Below are 24964 nucleotides of genomic sequence, written 5' to 3'. Positions count from 1 at the left end.
TCAGTAAGTATTCCATTTAACCATTTGCTGTCTGTCTCTCTGCAGGAGAAGGCAAACTCCACGTGGGCAGGGATCCTGTTTTATCATCTCTGCTTCCTCACTGCACAGAACAGTGCTGGGCACAACTCAATGCCGAGTTGCTGCCTGAGCCTGTGGCCCTGAGAATGCAGGTGCTGCTAGAATGGAACCCTTAGAGCGAGCTGGACTCTGGCGGCACACATGGCCTGTGAGGACCCCTTCTCTCTCTCCCATAGCCCCTCAATGGCCTCCCGTTTCCATTTTTGTACCCTACAGTCTGGGAGCTCTACCCCAGTTCTGTCCTTGGCTGAGTCATCTTGGTGTCCCCAGGCCTGGCTCAGGGCCTGGCATGGAGGAGGAGCTGGGTAAATGTTTGTGGTGTTAAATTGGACCAGTCTCCAGCTCCTCACTGCCTCCACATCTGAGGAGCCCCAGGGAAGGGGCCGGCAAAGAGAGATGAAAGAAGGTGAGAAGCAGGTTTCAAAGTTGGCCCTTTCAGTGCAGATAAAAGCAGGAGGGAAGGGAGCCAAAGCGGGAAGGAGGGAGAGGACTGAGAGGGGGCGTGGAGAGTGGAATTGGAGAGGAGGGGAGCTGGCAGATGGGAGGACTGACCTGGGGCCAAGGACTCGCCTCGCGCTCCGTGTTCTTACCTCCCTGGGAGAGCCTGTAGAATCCTCCTCCCCTCCCTGGGCCTCAACTCCCAGACAAACGGGGGTGACAGTGCCCTTCCTGGAGAGGTCTGGGCCCAGGCCAGAGGTCAAGGGGGTTGTTCAGAGACTGTGCCACCAGCCTGGGTGGAAGGGAGTGGAGGAGTTCAGAGGCAGTGGCAGGATGGCATTGGCAGCGAGTGTAGTGAAAGCAGCGTGGGCATTCTCGGCTTCAGGACAGAGTCTGAGCTCCTCGGCCTGCCTCTGAGGCCCCGTTAGATTTCACTTTTGTGTCTCATCTTCCCCAGCCCCCTATAGCGGTCACAGTCTGCTCTTCTCCAGGCACATCTACCACTCCTCTGCCTGTATACCTCTGCACAAGCTGTTCCTCTGTCTGGAATGTGCCTCTCCTCATATTTACACCATACCCAGATACCTAGCTCAGGTCAATTCCTGCCTCCTTCAGAAGTCTTCCCAGACCCCTGGGGCTATCTCCCAGTCTGAGAGTCCATGAACAGTTAAGCAGGATAGCATCTGTGTGTCTCACTTAGAGCTGCCATGTAAGGTTGCACAGGCTGTGCACTGCACAATCCTGATAGAGCCATTCAGACAGACAATGATGGGAACGTTGCCCTCTGGAGTTGCACAATGCAGAGATCCTCAAATAAACTTTCCCTCCCTCTCTCCTCAATGCCCAGCACAGGGCTAGGCTCATAGTCAGCTCAGGGGTTACTCATTGAATAGGTACAGGGGTTTTGGGAAAGAATCAGGGAGCCCCAGTGCCTCCTTCCCATCCCTCTAACACTGGCCATCCCCCCAGCCCCTAACCTCCTCCTCTGGACCAGTTTCTTCTACAGCCTTTCCTCCATCTTCTTCTATCTGAACATCTTCCAACCTAGGCTACTGTCAGAGACTCCCCAACACTTGCAGCTCCCAGACCCTTCCAGGGACCCCAGCTGCCCCATCCCTCTTCCTCTGTCTTGCCTGTGTCTGTGTCTATTCCTTCCCTTTTCTGGTTTCCTCTCCAAGGTGCCCTTCTGTTTCCACATTGCCAGGTCAGTCCCTCTTGTCCTCTTTTTATGGGCTTTTCTTTCTCTCCAGTCTCTTCCTCTCATTGTTGGTCTCTCTACATCTCTGTGAGTCTGTTTTTCTGCCTCTTTTTTCAGTCTTTATTTTTATTTTTTAGTTTATTTTAATTAATTAATTAATTTATTTATTTTGAGACAGAGTTTTGCTCTTGTTGCCCAGGCTGGAGTGCAATGGTGCAATCTCGGCTCACTGCAACCTCTGCCTCCGGGTTCAAGCAATTCTCCTGCCTCAGCCTCTAGAGTAGCTGGGACTACAAGTGTGCGCTACCACTCCCGGCTAATTTCGTATTTTTAGTAGAGACAGGGTTTCACCATGTTGGTCAGGCTGGTCTCAAACTCCTGACCTTGGGTGATCTGCCCGCCTCGGCCTCCCAAAGTGCTGGGATTACAGGCATGAGCCTCTATTTTTACATATCATTAATTCACCACATATTCAGCACGTGTCCACTGAGTGCTGAGGCCTGGGCTAGGCCCTGTGGGTACAGTGGTGAACAAATAGATGTAAATCCCTACCCTCAGACAGCTTACCTTTCAGTAGGAGAGACAAACAAGGTAATCAGAAAAGCAGGTAGCGTGTCAGACGGTGATGAAAGGTAATAAGGAAGCAGCAGAGGAAGACAGGGGATAGGAAGTGTCAGGGCTAGGGGTTGGGGTGGAGTTGAAATTTTAGGAAGAGCGGTCAGAGAAGGTCTCACTGAGAAGATGACTTTTGAGCAAAGACCTGGAGGAAGTGAGAGAGCGAACTATGGGGGCTATTAGGGCGAGAACATTCTAGGCCAAGGGATCTGCTGTAGCACAGGCACAGAGTGCAGGTGAGTGTGGTGTGTTTGCAAGGCTGTGAGGGGGCCAGTGTGGCTGCAGCAGAGTGGACTGGAAAGGAGAGGGAGGTGTGGCCTGAGAGGTTCAGGGAGGCCAGAGCTGTCATTGTAAGGGCTTGGGCTTTTATTCTGAGCCTAGTAGGTGTCTTTGGAGGGCTTGGGCAGAGCAGGGCCAGGCTCTGGTTCGCATTTGAGCAGGATCAAGTTGGCTCCTGCAACAATTCTAGGTTAAAGAGGGGTGAGGACAGAATCAGGGACACCAGCCGGGAGGCAACTGCAATACTCCAGGCGAGAGAAAACAGTGGCCCGGACCGAGGTGGTAGCAGCAGAGGTGGTGAGAAGTGGTCAGATTCTGGATCCATCTTTAAGGTAGAGACAGCAGAATTCGCTAATGGATTGAAGGGAGGCATGAGAGAGTGAGAGGAGGCAAGAATGTCTCCAACGTTTTTAACCTGAACAACTGGAAGGATAGAGCTGTCATTCCCAAGACGGAGATGATGGCAGGCAAACTGGTGTTTTGTTTTTTTTTCTTTTGGTGGAGAGACCAGGAACCCAGTTCAGAACTTAAGTTTGAGGTGTCTAGCGGAACACCAAGGGAGATGATGAGAGGGAAGGGGGGTGCAGGGAGAAGACTGGGGGAGTCCTGGGCACAGGGATGGCCCAGTCGAGAGATCAGGGAGCCAGTGTGGCTGCAGCCAGCAGCGCGGAGACCCCGCCAGTGCAGTGCCCGACTCTGTGTCTGTCCCTCCTGTTTCTCTCCCTCATTGGCCTGGCTCCCCTGCCTCTCTCACTGACTGTTCTCACATCTGCTTCCTTGGCCCTTTGGCTCCGTGCGTTTCTCTCCACCCCTGTGCGCCTCTCTCCGCGCCTCCCTCCCCCACGCAGCCCCCTCCTTCGGCCCTCCCCGCCCCAGCCCTCCTCCCCTCTGCCCGCAGTCTGTCCGCGGGAGCGATGGCGGGATAGCAGGCAGCAGGCGTCGGCCCCGGGCGGGGGTCTCACCGGACGGGCCGGTTGGCGGCGTCGGGGTCCCGCGCCGTCACCACGCCGACCAGGGAGCCCACCTGCGCGTCCTCCTGCACCTCCAGGAGGCCGGAGGGCGGCCGGAACTCGGGGGGCTCGTCCACGTCGGTCACGGCCACGCGCACGATCGCCTGGTCGCGGAATGTGCCCAGGTCGGCGAAGCGGGGGTCCACGAACTTGTTGAGGGCCTCCAGGATCACGGTGTGCACGGGCTGGGATTCAAAGTCCAGGCGCTGGGGGAGGGAGCAGAGGGCCGGTTAGTGGGTGGGGTCTGGTGGACACTGAGGCCTTCACAAGGGAGGCCAAGGCAGGCGGGGTTGGCCCAAGGTCACACGTTGTCTCAGCAGGGGCGGCAGGGATGTTTGGGCTGCATTGCAGAACTGACCCAAACCAACCCGGTGGGTTACGGGTGGAGAAACTGAGGCTCCTCGAGGACAGTCTTGCCTAGGGACACAGCCACTCCAGGCTAACGCGCCAAGCACCCAAACTTCCTGCTTCCCAGCGCAGTGTTGGTGGCATATTTCATTAGTTTAGTTCACGAACACAAAGCACCTACTGTGTGCCAGTGCTTTAAGTATATTAACTCAACTTGACATCAACCCTAAGAGGCTTGTATTCTTATGATCTGATTTTACACATGAGGAAATCAAGGCCCGGAAAGGCTCAGTAACTTGCCCAAGTCACCGGGCAGTGAGTCACTAGCAGAGCCAGGATTCCCTGGTATGCAGGAGTTAGCAACTAATGTGAGTTGAGCCCGATAAGCCGGGCTGCCTTAGAGCTTTCCTCTGAGATCCGGCTAAATCCATGCTGAGCCTGTGCTTCTTATCGGGGGGTGCTAATGGGTGACCCTCTGATGAATGAGCTCCATGGCTGTGTGTTAGCCCTGGCCGTCTAAAGACACTGCCCATAGCAACGAAAAATAGCCATGCCGTGGAGCTGCAGGGACCTCAGTTGCATGGTGGGGGAGCGATCTGATTGGCAAGAGTGACCTTCCAGGAGACTCACAGGCAGGTGCCTGCCCTGTGTATGGGGTCCCCCCATTGCTGTCAGAATCCCCCACCCCCGACTTCTCCAGCAGCAAAAACAGCTGTGTCCTGCCTCCAGCCTGTTGCCTGGGAAATCAGGATGCAGGGAGGCAGGCGGTGGCCTGGCCTAGGCGTGAGCGATGGACTCTGGAGCCAGGCTATCAATCTGCTCCCTGAGCCATCACTGACTCTGCAGAGACACCCTAGGCGCCACTGCTGGAGTAGGCGGCGGGAGGGGGCCTGAGAGCTGGGGGTGGGGGAGATTAAGCAGCCCAGGGGATGAGAGGAAATGCTGTGCTGGAGTCCCCAGGCTGTTTGAAGCCTGATTCTGCCGCTCTGTGAAACTGGGTTTCTCTGGGCCTCCAATTCTCCATCTGTAAAATGGGCTCATCTAACAGTTAAGGATGAACGGAGATCAAAAGACTGAAAATCACTAGTGCTTAAAAAAGGGATATTCTAGAGCTGGACCCCCTGAGCCTGTATCCCTACTGAACGATGCTAGATGCATGGCCTTGGGAAAGTTACTGAACTTCTTGGGGCCTCAGTTTCTCATCTATAAAATGAACGATAACAGCATCTCAGAGGATTGATGAAGGGATCAAATGAGTTAATACGCAGAAAGTAGTTGAAGGGTGCCTGGCACGTGGCAAGCACTTTATCACAAGCAGTAGCTATTATATTATTATCCTCTGGGAAGGAGCTGAAGGAACTGGGCGTTTTCTCTATCCTCAAGTCCTCAATGCCAGGTAAAGAGCGGGTCATTATGTGCTTGCTGAGTGAAAGAAGGACTGTTGAGGGCAGATGTTGGAAGGCAGGGCTCAGGCTGATAGGCACAGATTAAAGGAGACAGATGCTGGCTGAATGGGAGGAAGAAGAGCTGAGCAGTGGCAGAAAGTGAGCATTCCGTCACTGGAGATAGACAAACAAAGGCCTATGACCACTTGTGGGCCAGTGCAGGGGACTTAGACCTCCCATGGGAGAGTGGGGTTGGAATGGGTGCTCTTAATGGCCTTTGCAGCCCTGAGTTGCCAAGCCCCTGACCAAATCCTGGAAGATGGATTTTTGCCTCTTTATTTGACCTCCCTAGGGATCGCAGAGTTTGCAGTTTTAGTTTCTGGTTCCTGGGCCAGCCAGTGGGCAAGGAAGGCTGTTAGACTCAGGAAGGAAAGAGCTTTGGAGTCACCAGACCTGGGTTCAAATCTCTACCATGTGCCTTACAGGTGTGACCTTGGGCAAGCCCCTTTACCTCTCTCAGCCTCTATTTTCTTAGTTATAAAAATGAGGATAGTAACCTCAGCTTCAGAGGGAAACATGAGGATTAAAGGGAATGAGGAGTGTGAAGAGGCTGGCAAGGATGTGAAGCACACATCAGAGTGTTTGAGGGTGTGGATTCCCATCTGGACTGAACCCCGGCTCTGACAACCAGCTGTGCAACCTCAGACAGGTCACTTCACCTCTCTATGCCTGGTTTGCAAAAGGGGAATGATACCATCAGTGTTTTTCCAGGTTGGTCCTGGACCTCTAGAGAGAACTAATCCATTGAGTGGAGTGAGGTGGGGGTATTCGGCTGCCCAGAGGCCTCCCTGATCCTCCCACCCCTGAGGCCTGCCTCCCCCATTCCTCCTGAGGCAGCTGCACCTTCTGCACTACGATGATGGCTTCCTGAGTGTCGCTGTCTGTGGTGACCTTGAACACATCGCCGCCGCTGCCGCTCTCGTCCTTAAGGTGGTAAGTCATGTCTGTGTTCTCTCCCACGTCTGAGTCCTCAGCCTTCACACGTCCCACAGCCGTTCCAATGGGGGCTGACTCCTGGATGCTGAACTGGTACATCTCTGTGGGGGACACGGCCATGAGCAGGGATGAAGGCAGTCCCTACCCCAGCCTCTGCCAGCGGTGGAGGAGGGGACAAGGGGGCCCAGGTGAGCCTCTGTGGAGGACAGTGTCTGAAAGGGGCTCTCAGCTTGGCCAGAATGGGGGCTGGGAGAGGCATGTCCCCTGCAGAAGTTTGGGTGGCAGTGCAAAAGGAGGGTTTAAATTCTGACCTTTGGGTTTATTCACTGGTTGATTTGGTAAAATGCCTGCAGTTCTTTGGGCCTCAGTTTCCCTAGCTAGCCAGTGACAGGGACAGAGGAGCACAGTGATAAAGGCTAAGACTCTGGAGTCAGTCCTAGCTCTGTAACCCTGAGCCTCAGTTTCCTAATCTGTAAAATGGAAATAAATAACGATGGTGCCTTCCTAACAGCTGTGTGGTTATGACAACTAACTTAGATGATGACGCCTATAACATGCTTAGTACAGTGCCTGGCACTTGGTAGCTACTCAAGAAATAGAATAAATTGTGTTAAAATGGTGGGGCTTCATACTGATTTTGCTGTTGATGTTAACGGTAGTTATTCCTTCATTTCAATGTATACCTTGAGCACCTATGATGTCCCCAGACATCATGCAATTCTAGACACTGTGGTTACAGCAACAAATAAAATGGACCAAAATCTCAGCTCTCATGTTGCTTTCCTCTTAATAGAAAGGGAAAGACACTAAACAATCACATCAGTGAAACATACGGTATGTCCAACGGTGATAGGTACTTAGGAGAGAGATAAAGCAGGGAAGGTGTGGGAGTGCTGATGAGGGTGTTGCACAGTTTTAAATAGGCTGTTCGAGAAAGGCCTTGCAGAGAAGATGACGTTTCTGCAAAAGTCAGAAGGAGGGGAGGGAGCGAGCCAAGCAGATATTTGGGAAAGAGCATTCTAGACAGAGGGAGCAGCAGGTGCAAAGGCCCTGAGGTGGGTGCTGTGCCTGGCATGTTGGAAGAATGGCAAGATGGCTGTGTGGCTGGAGGGGAGGAGCAGAGGGGAAACCAGAAGGAATGAGATCAGATGGGATGGAGGCTGCAGCTTGCTCTCCAGCCAGAGCTGAGGTCGCGGTGAGGATGACTTGCTAAGTGATGGGCCAGCCTAGCTGAAGCAGGGACTGTGGGGATGTGTCTCTTGGGGGCTCCACAGGTCTTGGTTACCCTTGTGTGGAGTGGCTGCCTCTGATTCATCCTCATACAGCAGCCGGGGTGGGGCACTTTCTGAAACACAAGCCGAACATGCCACTCCCCTGCTTTAATCCCTTCCATAGCTCCCCATTGCCCTTGGGATGGAGTTGTGCAGTCCCTTGGCCTGCCCTGCAAAACACTGCCTGGTCCCTGCTGGCTTCTCCAGCCGCATCCTCCAATCCCCACTCCATCGCTAGCTTCAGCCTTGCTGAAGTTCTTGTGATTCTGCAACTGACTCACTCTCTCTCACCTCCAGGCATCCCCTCTCCCTGTCCTCCTCTCTGCCTTTGCCTTCCCAATTTCTGCTCTGCCTTCTAGTCTCAGTGAATGTTACCTCCTCCAGGGAACCTTCCCAGACCTCCAGGCTCTGCTCCTGTGCTCCCTTGCCCCCAAGCTTATCCCATTGTTAGAATTACTGCGTTTTTACTCTCATTTTCTGTTTACTCTCTTGGGTATGAGCTACTGGAAGAAAGGGACCACATCTCTTATTCATCAGGCATTCCCAGTGCCTGGCAGAATGCCAGGCTGTCGCATAAATGAAATGTGTGAGGGACTAGTGAGTGTATGAATGAAAACCAGCATGAGTTATCAGTAGACACTCACCAGATTAACACAAATCAAAGAACGTGACAGTACCAAGAGTCAGTGAGGATGTGGTACAATGGACATGTGCGTTTCCTCATGGGGGAAAACAGTTTGGCTTTATTTGGTAAAGTTGAAGACGAGTACATCCCATGACTCAGCAATTTCACTCCTCTGTATCCACAGAGAACAAGTGCAAATGGGCACCTGGAGACCTGGGGCAACAAGGTTCCAAGCAGTCTCCTTCCCAATGACCCCAAACTGGCAATAATGCCAGTGTCCACCACCACCAGAATAGATAATTATGGAATACTATACAGCAAAGAAAATGAATAAATTATAGCTACCAGCAACATAAGTTCATAAACACAATTTTGAGAGGTAAAAAGCAAGACAAAAACAATTTGTATTGTATGATTCATCCCATTTATAGACGGTTCAAAAATGGATGAAATTAGACTTGTGACTGGTGATGCCTACGTAGATGAACAGACTCAAAAGATGACCATCACAAAAGCAGGTAGTGGCTAACTGGAGGGAGGAGTTGGGGAAGAGGCTATGATCAGGAAAGGGCATATTAGGGCTTCTGGGGTCCTGGCTGGTGGTCACAGGAGTGTTTGCTTTATAATTATTTGTTGAAGTGAACATTTATATTTTATGTTCTTTTTTGTGTGCTATAGTTCATGATAAGAAAGACAGAAAGAAAAAGAAAGGAAGGAGGAAAGGAAGGACGAGCAGGAAAGCAAACCTTCCGGGGGCCCTGGCCTCCTCTCTGCTCTGCCCCACCCCTTCCAGCTCAGAGCTCATTCAGAGCCTGGCACAAGTGGGCAGAAGACTGGGTGGGGATGTGTCCCACCCATCTCACCCGTCTGCATGGGGCTGTGAAGCATCTGCCTTCAGGGGCTGGGGCTGGGCTGGGAGATTGGGCAGTGGGATGGCTTCTGTGTGGCACTGGGAAGCCGGTTGGTGAGCTCAGCGCACTCCGCTCTGTGTCTGAGCTGAGGCTGTAGGCCGCAATGATGCTGCACTCTCAGCTAAGGGATTGGATTCCCTTATCTCTCGGGGGTCAGTCCCCTGTGGCAGGGCCTAATGTGAGAGCAGCAGACCTCAAGTAATGACTCACCCGATAGGAATCAGCCCAGCTCCCGCGGCATTTAGTCTCTGCCAGCTTTGGTGGCTTCCCTGTCGTGGCTCTCGGCCTGAGCCTGGGACAGAGGGGCTGGCTGGGCTGATAGGGAGCTGGGAGGCTGGGCCGGGGACATCCCCCAATCCCCGCTGTGCCAGCAGAGGCAGAGGGTGGAAAGGCCTCCTAATTCAGAAGCACAGAGTCCTGATACCCAGGCTCAGAGGAGGAGGGAAATGCCTGTCACTCAGACTTAGTTTTTCTCTGCACAACCTCCATCTGTCTGGGGGCTGAGCTGCCTCTGCCTAGATCCCTGGGTGCCCCCTTTCTCCCCAATACCTTCCCTTTGCAAGCCTAGGTCAGCGGCATGGGATTGCCCAACAAGTGGCTAGGGGAGTGGGCAGGGGCCAGTGAGGGGTTGGAGGATGGACTGAAGGGTGGATGGGTGGGGCTCCCCCTCTGCCGGAAGCAAGAGGAGGTCTGGGAAGGTGACGGCGTGTTACTTGGTTCTGTGGAGCATTGGACAGCCCTGGGGTCTTCCTTGGTAGGAAGCATGGTTGGAGGGGGCTGGGGGATAGCTGGTGGCTTGGGAGGACAGACAGACAGACAGGGGGAAGCCCTTCTTTTGGTGGGAAGTCTAAAGGGAAGCTGGGGTCAGCAGGTGGCTTGGATGGGGTAACAGACAGACACACAGACGCGCCTTCCTCTGGGAAGGCCTCACTCACTCTGCGGGAAACGGGGCGGGTTGTCATTGACGTCGGTGACTACGATGGTGACGGTAGTGGAGCCCGAGAGGCCACCCAGCTGACCCGCCATGTCTGTGGCCTGGATCACCACCTCGTAGCGCTCCTGGCTCTCGCGGTCAAGGTCAGGCACAGCCGTCCGGATTACGCCTGTGGGTGAGTGAGGGTGAGGCCAGGGCGCCCCACACCAGCTGCCCACTGATATGGAGACCCCTGTACAGGCGGGATTCAGACCCTGTGACTCCTGGGGAAATTCAAGTTCAGGAGGAGAGTGGGCCACACAAGGACATCCACGTGGCCACCATTTGGGACAGGGCTCAGCATACACCACACACACACACGCTCATACAGATACAGATACACATGCCCACACAGATATACTCACACATGCTCACACACACGGTCACACAGATAGACTCACACACTTGCTCATACAGATGCAGATACTCACACATATACACATGCTCACACAGATGCACACACATGCTCATATACTCACATACACTCCTACAGATACATCCACACAGGCTCACACAGAATAACACACACAGGTTTATGCAGATACGTTCACAACTCATACACACTCCTATAGATACACTCACAAACACACACTCATATACCTTACAGATCCAGTCACATGCTGCCACCCATACACTCACAGACTCACATAGAATTATATACAGGCCTATACAGTTCACCCACACACTTACCTGCCCATGCAGAAATGCACACGGGCTCAGATACACTCACACATCCATACAGAAACACACACACTCACACCTGGCCATACAGATGAGCTCTCACAAATAACTCATACTCACATACACACCAACAAATATGCTCTCAAATACACACTCAACGATCCACACACACTCACATATACTCTCAAATACACATCCTCCCACACAAACACACACACACAGACACACTAACATATACACATACACTCTCATACACACTGTAACACATACCCACACTGAAATACATACGCTTTCTTTTTTTCTTTTTCTTTTTTCTTTTCTTTTGTTTTTCTTTTGAAACAGAATCTCGCTGTGTTGCCCAGGCTGGAGTGCAGTGGCGCGATCTCAGCTCACTGCAACCTCCTCCCGGGTTCAAGCAACTCTCCTGCCTCAGCCTCCTGAGTAGCTGGGACTACAGGCGTGCACCATTATGCCTGGCTAATCTTTGTATTTTTAGTAGAGACAGGGTTTTGTCGTGTTGGCCAAGCAGGTCTCGAACTCCTGGCCTCAAGTGATCCACCTGCCTCGGCCTCCCAAAGTGCTGAGATTACAGGTGGGAGCCACTGCACCTGGTCTCAAATACATACATTTTCAAACACAGTTGCTCACACACATTGCACCTGCATTCTCTCACACACAGACACAACACAAAAGCAACTGTGTGACTCCCCTGGGCAACCAATCCCACTTTTGGGGCCTCAGTTTCCCCACTTGACATGCTATGCATGAACCAGGCCTGTGTCAGTAACACAGCCCAGAGCCAGGCATGGAGCAGCAGCTTGGCAGGTGTGAACTGGACTCACGTCCACACTCATGTACACTCACTATGCTGTCACACTCACCTGTATACACACACGCAATGTAGTTCACACATTTGTGGAGTATGAACATAAGAACACATACAAAGTCCCTTACACATATGCACACTCACAGCTACCGTCACACATTCTTATTCACACCCCCTTCCACAACCAAATTATCCCCCAGCCTTAGAGGCCCACCCCAGCCCTCTCCAGGCCCTAGATCCTCTGTCCAGGCACCAGCTAATCGCTGAGCAGACAGTCCTCCAAGCTGTTATTGGAAGCAGGGAGGGCAGCAGGCGTGGGGGTGACCGCAAGATTAATTCTGCGGTGGGGAAGACTGGGCTTCTTGTCTCCCTGCCAGTAGAAGAGACAAGGGTAGGGCGGGGGAGTCAATGAGGCATTCAGAGCCTCTCCCACCACCCACTCCAACCTGCCGAGCACCAGGTGGTGACAGGTGGTGCCCGGGGCCTGTGTGCCAGGTGGAGTCATGCACCAGCAGCCCCATGCTGTGCCCCATAAAACCCAAGTTCTGACACCTGATGTCCCCCAACAGTCCCCAGACTCCCATACAGGCAACAGAATGGAAGGAGAGGCTGTAGGGCATGTGTGTATGTGTGGTGTTTGTGTATTTCTGTGTGTACCTGTGGTAGGGTAGCCAGAGGTGGGGCGCCTAAGGGGTGGTCCTGCTTTCGTGGGATCACATGCAGATATGGAATGGGTATTCTGCCTAATCAAGGGTCACACAAACCCTCTATCAGTGGCCTTCTCAACGCCTCAGTAGGCCCCCTCCTGACCTCTTCTCTACCACCACTGGTCTTCCCAGGAACAGGGGAGTCTTGGCAGTGGATTGCCTTGGGATAGATTCCAGATCTGCCATTTCTTTGGTCATGTGATTTTGAGCAAATCCCTTCACCTCTTTGAACCTCAGTTTCCTTATCTGTAAAATGGGACAACCACCATACTGACTTAAACGACAGGATTTCTCAAACTTGGCACGGTAGTCGTTTTGGGCAGGATAATTCTCTTTAGTGTGTGTGTGTGTGTGTGTATGTTCGTGTGTGTGTATGTGTGTGTGCGTGTGTGTGTGACCTGTATGTTGTAGGATATTTAGTAGCATCCTTGGCCTCCCGCCACTAAATGCCAGCAGCACTAACCATCGCCTTAGTTCCAAAACTGTCTCTAGACATTGTCAAATGGACCCTGGGGCAAGATTGGTTGAGAACCACTCATATAGGATTTCACCTCATGAGAATTACATGTAATAAAAACAACTAATGTTTATGTGCATTTGCTCTGTGTCCGGCATTATTCTAATCACCTTAGGTGAATTGCCTCATTTAATTCTCTCAATATTCATATGTGGAAGGTACTGTGATTATACCCATTTTATAGATGAGGAGACAGAGGCACGTAGAGGCTAAGTACCTTGTTGAAGGTCACACGTGTAGAAAGTGCATAGCCAGGACACTGAGGCTTTGCAGCCCTGGACAGCAGGGGCTGTACAGAGAAGGTGGGGTGTGTCATATTCTCCACCCTGGGGCGTTGGAAAGAGAACAAGGCAGACAGAGGGGAGGAAGAGAGCGAAGGTGATGGACAGGGAAGAGGAGAGAGAGAAGAAAAGGAGTCCCAGGCAAAGAGAGACAGGGAGAAACCTAGTAAGAGACAGGAGGAAAGAGACAGAGAGGGAGGGAAGAAAGGAAGGTAGGGGAGGGGAAGGGAGGGGAACAGAGAGAGAGGGAGACTGAAAGGGACAGAAAAAGAGAAAAGGGAAGATGGGGGGGTAGATAAACCAGAGAGAAAGCCAGAGATACCCAGAAAGAGACAGTAAGAGAGAAACAGAGACCTAGAGAGAAACAAAGAGGAAGAGAAAGAAAGGAGGGAAGAAAAATGGGCAAAGAACAACTGAGAGAGCAGGAACAGACATACAGAAAACAGAGAGGGAGACGCAGGAAGGGTGAAGAAAGATGGTGGGGGGTGGGGAGGGGAGGGCAGGTAGGCTTACAGTGCAGCAGCCACCAGGCCAGGGAGCAGGGGGTCCCAGGCGGAAGGGAGTGACTTTAGCTGAGCACTTGCTGTGTGCTAAGCTTTGTGCTGGTCACTTGCCATCCAGGACCTCAGTGAATATAGAGGATTCGTGGTAGGATGTGGGGTCACTGTGTATCTATGGGCTTGGGCACCAAAGGCTCAGTGTCCCAGCTCTGAGTGGGGGTTGGAGCAGGGGTCTGGCTCCACCTCTGTGAGTGAGAGAGGCTCCACGTGGCTGCCCTCTTTGCTGTCCCTGTCACTTCCAGCTCCTGAGGAACTGGGGACACGACACTCTTCTCACTTGGAAACTGGTCTTGAAGCCTTGTAGTGTGTAGGATTCAGGTGCCATCTCTGAGTGTGTGTGAGTTGGGTCCCCTGGGCCTTGTTCTCGGGATCCAGGGAACAGGGTAGGTTGCTATGGTGACAGTGCCCAGTGAACCACACCTTCCGGTATCCACGCCCTTGGGTCATTCCCTCCCACACTGACTCTAGCCAATGGGACATCAGCAAGTGTGCTTTGGCCAATAGGACATCAGCAAGTGCGACAAAAGCAGAGGTTTGATAAGCCCCTGTATGTTGCGGCCTGTCCTCTTGGAATCCTGAGACCATTGTACTGTGAAGAAGCCCAGGATAAAAGACCACATGGAGAGGGAGGCCTAGTCATGCCAGCTGTCCCAGTGAAGTTGCTCCCAGTGACCTGACAGCTGACTGTTGCTGCATGAGTGACCCCAGCAAAAGAACTGCCAAGCTGACACACCAAATTGTGACAAATAATAAATTATTGTTGCTTTAAGCTACCACGTTGTGGGGTGGTTTTTTTTGTTTTTTTTTTTTTTTTTTACATAGCTCTAGATGACCGATAGAGAAATCCAGTTGGCTGGGCCATTCCTCTGCTGATTTTGTCTGGGCTTACTCACGCAGCTGAGCCTAAACCGGAGGAGCAGCTGACTGGAAGGTCCAAGATGGCTCATTTACATGTCTGGCAGTTGGTCTTGGCTGTCGGCGGGGACACATTGGTTCTTTCATCCTCCAGTAGGCTGGCTTCCTTACATAGCAGTCTCAGGACTGTGTTCCAGGACAGTAAAAGTGAAAGCTGCAAGGTCTCTTAAGGCCTAATGTCAGAATTTGCATAACATCACTTCTGCCACATTCTATTGGCCAAAGTAGTCCCAGGCAAAACCAGGTTCAAGGGGTAGGGAAACAGACTCCACCTCTTGCCCAGATCCGTGGCAAAGTCACGTTAGTAAGCAGTCACGTGCAGGGCGGGGAGGAATTGATAACATATTTTCCTATCTACTATGTTCCACTCCACTGTCTTCCTCCTGATGCTGGGAGAAGCACGGTGGAGACTATTGCCCTCTGGGAGATCTAGGGGTACAAATATTCCAAACCAGTCCATGAAGTTGTTCTTGAAAGCTTCTGGCTCTTTGACTTCATCCGTTCACTCATTCATCCATTAGAGTCTTGCTGAGGGCCTACTACAGGTGCCGGGGCTGCACGGACTCAGATAGGCTGCAATGTGAAAAGGAGGACTCTGGGGCCAGACTGATATGGGCTCAAGTCTTCTTTCCACCATTTACATGCTAGCTGACCGTGGGCAAATTCCTGGGCCTCTCTGAGCCTCTGTTTCCTCTTATGTAAAATGGAGACACCCACCTGGTAGGGCTGTTGAGAGGACTGAATGAGAGGAAGCTTCCAGCAGCAGGCCTCACATTTTGGAGATGCCTTGCTGATCTCTTCCCTCAAGTTCTGGATTGAGTACCTCCATAAATAAGTTTCACAGAGGCAGAGATCCATGCTTGTCTTGTTTATCTCGTGTCTATAGGGCCTGGCACACAGCAAGTGCTCAAATGACATTTTGACTGGCTGACTCCCAGTGCCCCTCCACTGCCCCTCTCACAGCCTGGGTGTAGCTATCCATTTGCTTCTCTGCTGGAGCAGAAGCTCTGTGAGGGCAGAAACCAGGGCTAGTTCATTATCCTGACCCCAGGATCTGGCACTTAGAAGGTGCTCAACAAATGTTAGTTTCATTCCCTCCCTGTAAAATGGATGACTCTGGCTCAGTTGCGAATTTTCAGCAGAGATCTTGAAATCTCAGAGAACATTTCTATTCCTGCTGGGGTGGTGGTGGGCGGGGGCTGGTAATTATAACCTGGCCTCAGCTCCCGCAGCCTTGTCTTCACCCATCGTCCCCAGTTCCAGCTGTTGTCCTGGCGGCCCCTGCCGTCCCCTCCAAATGCTGCAAAAGGGGCCCTGGAGCTCGTGTGATGCCTCATTAGCCCACAAATGCCATCCCTGTCGCCCCTGTTGGGGGGCTGCTGGCAGGCCTGGCCTTTAAAACACACAAGTTAATTCCTCCTCTGGCATTGGGGCCTCGCAGCGCCCCGCCTCCTCCCTTCCCTCACACCTTCCTCCCAGGCCCCGTTCCGGCTCTGCTCCCTGCTATCTGCACAGCAAGAACAGACTGTACCTCGCAGCAGCTGCTAAATATAGACCAGCATCAGCGGAATATTCCTGGCTGGGGAAATGGAGCTGGGGCTGGGAATGGCACCAGGGCAGCTCTTGCCGTGGGGCTGTGGGCAAGGGGAGGCAAAACCTGGTTCTTCCTGGGACGTGCCAGAAAGGACCCTTTCAGATTGAAGAGTTGAGGGGCTCTGGAGCAGGGACCCCATTTGAACTCCTTCATCTGCCTTGCCTGGTCCTCAGTTTCTGACCTCTTGGGAACTGTTCTGCTGCCCCAGGCCCTGTGGCCTCCCAGTTGTCACCATCTTCTGGGCCCTCTGCTGCAGGGGATGCTGTTTCTTAGAAACTGGCTGTCCTTCCCACTCTCATGTCCTCCCCACTCTCTGATCCTTCATCTGCCCAGCCCTGCCACCTCCCAAGACTCAGTCTTGGCCCTTCTCTTATTTCTATGTTCTTTCTTCTCTTCTTCTCCCCATCTACCCAAGGCTTATCAACCCTACGGTCCCCACCTCCTCAGGCTGAATGCGTGAAGGCTTCCTCATCACCATCACTATCCTTTTGTGCCAGGGCTCAGGCTGAGCACTTTACATACTTCCTGTTCCCTTGGACTGCAGTGCTGGTCCCCAGAAATCTGCATGGCTCATACCTTCACTGCACTTGGTCTCTGTCCCAAGGTCACTTCCCCACAAAGGCCTGTTGTGATTGATTTCTTTCTTTCTTTCTTTCTTTCTTTCTTTCTTTCTTTCTTTCTTTCTTTCTTTCTTTCTTCTTTCTTTCTTTCTTTCTTTCTTTCTTTCTTTCTTTCTTTCTTCTTTCTTTCTTCCTTTCCCTTTCTTTCTTTCTTTCTTTCTTTCTTTCTTTCTTTCTTTCTTTCTTTCTTTCTTTCTTCTTTCTTCTTTCTCTCTGTCTTTCTTCTTTCTTTCTTTCCTTCCTTCCTTCCTTCCTTCCTTCCTTCCTTCCTTCCTTCCTTCCTTCCTCTCTCTCTCTCTCTCTCTCTTTCTTTCGAGATGGAGTCTTGCTCTGTCGCTCAGGCTAGAGTGCAGTGGTGCGATCTCGGCTCACTGCAACCTCTGCCTCCCGGGTTCAGGCAATTCTCCTGCCTCAACCTCCCGAGTAGCTGGGATTACAGGCATGTGCCACCACTCGAGGCTAATTTTTGTACTTTAGTACAGATCGGGTTTCACCATGTTGGCCAGGCTGGTGTCAAACTCCTGACCTCAAGTGATCCACCCGCTTCGGCCTCCCAAAGTGTTGGGATTACAGGCGTGAGCCACCATGCCCAGCTGTGAAGTCTTAATCTAAGTCCTTCCTCTGCATTAGGTTTCATCCTCACACTCATCACTGCTTGACATTATGTTATATGTGTACATGCTCATCTTCTATATTCTCTACTTCAATAAAAGCGCCATGAATGCAGAGCCTTAGATTTGACTACTAATGCATTCCTAGTGCCTAGAACAGAGCTAGGCACATAATAGGCACTCAATAAATAGTTGTTGAATGAATGAGTGAACTGTCCCATTGAATCCTCACGACCATCAAGTGAGATGGGTATGATTCTCTCCCCTGTGCACATCGGGAAACTGAAGCTTTAAGAGACCCAACCATTCTTGGAGCTCCACACCTGTATTTCACATGGCCTGCTAGAAGTTCTAGATGTTTCTTTCCCTGTTTTCTCTCATCTTAAAACCAATATGGTTAAAGCTGAATTTTTTAGCTCTGCATCAGATTCCAGGGCACATTCACTCATTCCTCTGCTCTAGTAGCTTTCTTAATTTACACTCCTCCTGTTTCTATTGGTGGTACCCCTTGCCTAGATGAATAAATCCTACTACATGGAAAGAAACTCTGCCTCCTCCCTCAACCTAGTCCTGCAGATTCGTGTGGGCCCTCAAGGTTTGTCCTTTGCAGGATCTCGCTGCCACCCCCTATTGTCTCTTCTCGGCATCTCAATCAATCCTCACTATGAATTCTTCATCATCCCTGGCCTCCTAGCTAGACAGGTAGGTTAAGGAGTCTGAGTGAGTGTCAAGAAAGGGTGCAGGCTTTTGGTTTTTGCCCTTTGGGACTCTATGCTGGGCATCCTGGGCTCCAGGGCCTTCCTGCCTCCAATTCCTGCCTCTGAGCCAAGCTCTGTAGCAGCAGCCCAAGGGATCTTGTTAAAATGAAAACCAGAGCATGTCATTTCCTTGCTTAGTAGTCATCAATGAACCTGCACTGTCGGTGAGGAGGAGGGGAAACGCGTACTCTCACATGTGGTTCACGGGAGTGTCGTCTGGTACATTTCGGCATTATCTATAGAGATTCCGAATGCATGTGCTCTTTGACCCAGCTTCTCCACTTCCTGAAAATTATCCTGCAGATATACTCCCACAAGCACAAAATGATGTATGTGTGAGGTTATTCACTGTAGCACTATTCGTTGTAGCAAAAGATTGGAAACAGCATAAGTGTCCATCGGTAGGGGACTGGTGAAATAAATTTTAGTGTATCCATAACACCCATTAAATAAGAGAATGAGGAAGCCCTTTATGTACTGATATGGAATAATCTTCAAGATGTATTGTTAAGTGAAAAAGGCAAGCCGTGTGTATAGTGTGTTTATAGCTACCATTCATGTAAAAAATAAATACATGTACCTTATTTTCTTGTACATGTACAGAATAGCTCTGGAAGATGCATGAGAAAATTACATTGGTTGCCTTGGGGATACAGACTAGGTGGCTGGGGGACTGGATGGGGTAAAGAATTGCTACTAAATGCCTGTTTGGACTTTCTGAATTTTGAACCTTGAGATGTATTATCTATTAAACATGACTTAATATTTTCGAGTGAATAAGTCTAAGATCTCACAGGATATATACACCAAGTGGCTACTTTTGGGGCTGCAATTACTGGTGATAGGGAGTGGGAAGCACTTTCTTTTTTTTTTTTTTTTTTAGCATTTCTTTAATGTTTGAATGTTTTATAAAATGTATTACTTTTGTGGGGAGAAAAAATAATGGAGATATTTTATGTGAGAAAATACAATTATAACTGTGCTCATGGACTGGAATCCTCTCCCTTCTACCCCAGACAAAGGAAACACACAAACAAAAACCCAAAACCCAAATCCATCAACTCCCCCCAACCTCACTTCCCAGCTTTGCCCTTAGAATGAAATCCAAGCTCCTTAGCCTGGCTCACACCAGCACAGTCAGGCCCCTGCCACCCTCTCCATGTTACCTCTCAACAAACCTGATTGCCCAAGCCTGAGCTGCTTACAATTCCCCTCATGCCCTAGGCTGTTCCGCTTCTCTCAACTTTTGCCTGAGCCATACCTTCTACCTGGAATGCCCTTCTCTGAAATCTTGGTCTGGCAACACCTTCTTCTTCTTTTCTTCTTCTTTTTTTTTTTTTTTTTTTTTTTTTGAGACAGGGTCTTGCTCTGTTGCTCAGGCTGGAGTGTGATGCTCCAGCAGCTCACTGATAGCTCAGATAGCTCACTGCAGCCTCGACCTCCTGGGCTTAAGCAATCATCCCACCTCAGCCTCCTGAGTAGCTGGCGCTACAGGCAACTGTCACTATGCCTAGCTAATTTTTTCTTTTTGTAGAGATGGGGTCTCTCTGTGTTACCCAGGCTGGTCTCGAACTCCTGAACTCAAGCGATCCTCCCGCCTTGGCCTCCCAAAGTCCTGGGATCACAGGGGTGAGCCACTGCACCCGCAGACGCTTTCTTATCCTTTGTGGATTGCTGCTACTTCCTCCGAGAAGCCTTGCATCCTAATTCCTACATATCTGCCTATCCTCCTGCCCCATAGGGCTGTGAGCCTCACAATGACATTTGATAAACATTCTGTGCTGTCTGACATCTCATTCCCCGCCTTCACCCAAGCCAGGCCCCTCCTATCCCAGGAGCAGTGAGAGCACCCCGCTGGAATCGGCAGCCACTCCCAGCTGTGTGACCTCAAGTGAGTCACTTCACCTCTCTGGTCTTCAGTCTTCTCATCCTGTCCTCCTCGCACTCCCCCAAGGCTTCTCAGAGATTAGTCAGGTTCTAATGTCACCGTGAGTGAAGTGGGGGACAGCTGGTGGGCGTGCTGCACCATCGTTTGGTGGTGTTGGGGGGATAAGCAAGAAAGAAGCCACTCTTTCTTAAAGGTCTCTGTGTCTTAGACACCCTTCCTTAAAGATGCCTGTGTTTTCCCATCAGGTCCTTAAAAACTGCCATGTGGGCAGAGCTCTCAAAACTGCTGAAACCAGCCGTCCTCCCTCCCCCAAACTACACTTGTGACCCCGGAAGAGCTCACACGCCTGCTTCAACTTAACTCCAAGGACAAGCCGCTTAGTTCGGACCTTTGAGGTCCTTTTAGGGCACCCACAGCGGCTGCTTCCTGCCTTTCTGTTTCTCTTCCAGTTTTGGAAGAACCCCCCACCCCATTCCTTTTCTGTTCCTCAGCCCTTCCATCTTCCTGCCTGGCTGCCCCTCCCTCTCCTCGAACCTGGACCCTCCTGCTGTGCACAAGGTGCCCCCTGTGCTGTCCTCAGAGCTTCTGGGACAGAAGGCTCACAGCAGACGTCTGGGGTGGTCCTCGCCCCGCCCCGCCCCTGGCCCCGCCCCACGGCTCCACCTCTGGCCCCGCCCAGCCCCTCACCGGTCTTGGGGTCCACGGTGAAACGGTGCTCGCCGTCCAGCACGCTGTACACCAGCCGAGCGCTGCTGCCGTACGTGGGGTCATCCGCATCCGAGGCCATCACCTGCATCACCGACGTGCCTGGGCCCGGGGGACCAAGCGAGACAGGGGTCATCTGGGGATGCTGAGCTCGTTCCCCCACTTCGCCTCACCCCAGCGAAGCTGGGAGAGGAGACCCTCAGGAGACCTGCGGGAGGCCATCGAATACAGCCCCTCACGGTCCCCATCCCCACTCTGAGCCCCAACCCTCTTCCTGTTTTGAGGCCTTTCTAGTGGGGCAAGTGTGACCATGGAGTCAGATCTGGATTCAAGTCCCCTTGGGGTGGTTCCCAGCTGTAGGACTCTGGCAATGAAAGGCAGCCTCTTTGAGTCTGTTTCCTCTTCAGCAAAGTGAGGCGAATCCTAGTGCTTGGTTCACTAGGTTGAGGGGATGAATTCTAAACTCCCAGCACAGAGCAGTTCAGAGAAGTTTCTCAATGATGGCAACAATCATTACAGTCATCACAGTCAGCTGGAGCCAGGACTGGAAACCAGGACCTGACTCTCAACCCAGGGGCCATTCTACCCACTCCAGCTCCTACTGATTCTTCAAAGGACTTCTGCCTCCTCTCCCCGCATCATGGTGGTAGGGGACAGCCCAGAGGGACAGACCAATTCATCGGGGGTCAGAGGCCAGTGTCTCTTGGCCCCTGGCAGGAGAGGGCAGCACCCAGCCTTCCCTTTGGAAAGTTGTTGGCTGCGGGCCCTGGTGCCCTCCTCGCCCCTCCCCCTGGGTGACCAGACAGCCCACCCTCAGACACACAAACTTCTCCTCATGCTCTGCACGTAGACTGCTGGGGAGAGTATAAATTGGATAAAAGTCCATCAAACGGCGGCAATTAAGTTATTGATTTTCGACGCTGCCTCATTAAACCGGGAGCTTCTTTTGGTCTGTCCCAGAGATGGCTCTAATTTGACATCATGTTCAATTTGACGAAAGCAGGGCTTGGGACGTGAGGCTAGACCAGGTGGGGGTGGGGGTAAGGGTGGGGGAGGGTCAGGTGGAGGGGTCAAGAAAGCCATTGAATCCACTCAAACCTTTCCAGAAAGAAGAGGGTGAGTTGGAAGACTCAAGAGTGAGTCTTGGGGGTTCAGGATATGACCCAAAGGGAAGGAGATGGAGACCCCACCTCACAGAGATGCCCTCTGCTGGGTGCCTGCTGGTGGGGCCAGGCAGGCCCCTCCCAGGCTGGGTTGGGCTCCCTGGGCCAGCAGGGCTGCATGCTGGGAGGTGAGGCCAGTTCACTGCCTGGCTAATGAGTAAGAATCTGGAAGTGCTACTGCAGCAATTCTGCTAAGCCCAGCCCGCTGCCCGCCTCTCCCGCCTCCAGCCTGGGGCCCTCGATCATTCCAGACACATGTATTTATTTTTCACTCTTTTGCATTTCTCATTTCCCTCTCCAGGTTCCCCCTCCCAGCCACGGTCTCCTAAAATGTCTCTGCAATGCGCCTCTCTCTTTGGCCACTCCAGCTCCATGTCAACCATGTCAGAGTTGCCCAGAGAAGCTGAGGAAGAGGGATGGGCAAGCCCCTTCCCTCCAGATCCTGGTGCCCAGGGGTCTCCTACTAAGGGAGGACACAGCCCCAGGTGCCTCTTGCTGGACTGGAATTGTGTCCTATTGAGACTCATGACACACTGGCTTCACCAGCCACTTAAATCCGTCATCTCTAATCCTCATAGCATCTCGAAGATGCAGAGTGGGCCCCCCCACCTAATATTACAGGTAAGGAATCAAGTCAGACAGGGGAAAAGATTTCACTGAGGGCACAGAGTGAGGAAGTGGTGGGATTTGAACCTAGGACTCTGGGATGCCAAGTCCCTTCTGGGAAGCAGTGTCAGCACAAGTACAGTGACTTTGGGGACGGTGGTCTGGTGTACTGAGTCACAACCAGTGATGGCACTGCCACTTATTAGAAGTTTGACCTTGGATCTGTCATGAACCCCTTTGTGCTTCAACTTCCCCATTTTGTGAAACGAGGGTGGTAGTATTACAAATCTCCTGAGATCATTTTGAGAATTCAATTTCCACGTCCAGCACCGAAGACAGTGCCTGGACCATGCCAAGAACCCAATAAGTGCAGGTTGTTGTTGTTATCTCAAGAGGCACAGCACGCCAGTATACAATGGCACAATTATGCCTCCCTCACAGAGGTGCTGAAATGGGAGAAGATACATAAAGCATCAGGCTCATGGTGGGTGCACAATAACTAGTGGCTGTTGTAATTGTTATGAGAGAGGGTCTCCCTGTCACTCCCCTGGCATGTCCCTCCCACTCCCTGGGCAAAGCACAATGCAGGGCTGAGTGACTCCCCAGAGACATGGCTGAGCTCTCTTTCTCCCTGGCTGCATCCCAGGGACTCCCGAGGGGATGATGGAATCATTTCCCCAATCCAGGATTCTTTATTGCAGCCATTACAGTTAGTGCCGACACGTGGGAATGGTAAAGGGTCAGTGATTCACCACTGGTTTCCCAGGCCCCAGAGGAATGGCTTTCTTGGGCCACACACCCCCTCCCACCTTCTTCAGAAGTCAGCAGCTCCCCAGAATTGGCCAACAAAAGGGTGCTAGGCTTGTAGCTACTGTGGGACCACCTCGGGGTGGTCCCACAGATTCAGCAGTTTATATTTCACAGTGCCTCATCATGTCCATTCTCTCCTGCAGACTTCACACCAGCTCTGTGATATAGATGCAGTGGTTTGTTGGTGAGTCAGCTCTGAGGGGTGGAGGGGTCGGGAGGAGTGCCCTGCTTTGTAATGTTTGCTGATTTCCGTGGTGTAAATATTCTCACCATGGCCCAGTTTCAAGCTACCAACATGATATCAACTGGCCCACAAAACTCCTGAAAATCAACGTGTGGCTCTCGTGAGCTGGTATGAGCTGACTCCAGCACACCCCTGCACCGTTCCCATTTCACAGCTGAGGAGACTGCTATGCACAGTGAAGGGTGCAAACATGAATTAATAATGAAATCCATTATGAATTATGTATCATTATTCAATAACTGATAAAGATAGCTTCCATTTATTAAATAACAACTTTGTACTAGATACTATAAGCCCTTTTTGTATATGATAGAATTTACAAAACAGGGCCTTCAGATAAGCTTTTAATATTTTCACTTTAAAGAGGAGGAAATGCAGGCTGAGTGAAGCTAAGTAATGAACCTCTTAGTGCTTCCATTTCCTCATTAGTGAGATGGGTAAGAATACTACCAAACTCATGGATCACTGTGAGAACTCAGATTTCTATGCTCAGCACCAAGGACAGTACCTTGACAAGTTCACCTGGTGCAGAAGAGAGGCAGGTTTCAAACCCACGTGGATCTGATGTCAAAGCCCACATATATCCTGCCTTAGAGGTAGGAGGAGGGGCTGCTTGGAGTAGAAGTAGATAGGTGAGACAGAGAGAGGGAGGACTCAGACACAGGAGCAGGGGGGCAGAGGAGGGGAAGGACAGGAGCTGGGTTTAGATTCTCCCTCCCCTACAGCTGGTTCGAGCCCAGACTTCCAGAAGTAGAGCTGGGACTGGTTGACAGGAGTGGGCTGCTGTCCGTGGTGCTGCCGTCCAGCCCTTCTGCTAAGTGGCGGTTAAGAGCCTAGGTCCAGGCTGGAATGGGAAGGGTTGCCCAACTGATTCTTGGCTAAACAGGATCTCAGGGCCCATGGATCCATGTGGAATGTTAGATATGGAAAGGCTGGTCCTTGAAGAGCACAGAAATCAGAGCTTCTCAACTTGGCAGCACGTCAGAATCTCTTGGGAGCTTTAAATGATGCAGAGCCCCATCCCTGACCAATTAAATAGGACTCTTGGGGAGGAGCCCAAGCAAAGGTATTTTCACAATCTCCAGAGTGCATCTAAAGTGCCTCTCGGTCTAAAAACTGATGCCCTAGATCCAATCCCTCACTGAACTGATGAGGAAATTGAGTCACAGAGGGGCTCAATGACTTCCCCAGGGACACATCATTAGTAAGCAGTAGGGAAAGATTCAAACTCAGGTCTGCCTAGCCAGCATGCTGCCCTCCTGCACTAATTGAGCCTGTTCTGAGACTGACACCCGGAAGGAAGCAGGTAAGATGATGTTGCCACCAAGTCATTAGAGCTCTTCCCAGCTGA

General features: G+C 51.6%; 1 protein-coding gene across 3 annotated transcripts in view; it reads right to left on the bottom strand.

The window, feature by feature from the left end:
- CDH22 (cadherin 22) overlaps window positions 1-24964 on the bottom strand; it is a 134952-nt gene that overhangs the window by 33237 nt on the left and 76751 nt on the right. For all 3 annotated transcript variants that reach the window (XM_063634246.1, XM_063634247.1, XM_055266030.2), the window contains exons 4-7: window positions 20773-20892; window positions 10090-10257; window positions 6255-6448; window positions 3571-3824 (exon numbers count right to left, since the gene is read on the bottom strand). In XM_063634246.1, coding sequence (XP_063490316.1) covers window positions 3571-3824; window positions 6255-6448; window positions 10090-10257; window positions 20773-20892 — 736 coding nt within the window. The remainder of the gene's footprint in view (window positions 1-3570; window positions 3825-6254; window positions 6449-10089; window positions 10258-20772; window positions 20893-24964) is intronic.

The sequence above is a fragment of the Symphalangus syndactylus genome, chromosome 24 (assembly GCF_028878055.3).
Source record: "Symphalangus syndactylus isolate Jambi chromosome 24, NHGRI_mSymSyn1-v2.1_pri, whole genome shotgun sequence".
Taxonomy (NCBI): Eukaryota; Metazoa; Chordata; class Mammalia; order Primates; family Hylobatidae; genus Symphalangus; species Symphalangus syndactylus.
Note: the sequence above shows the minus strand (reverse complement) of the source record. Positions and strands in the feature narration are given on the sequence as shown.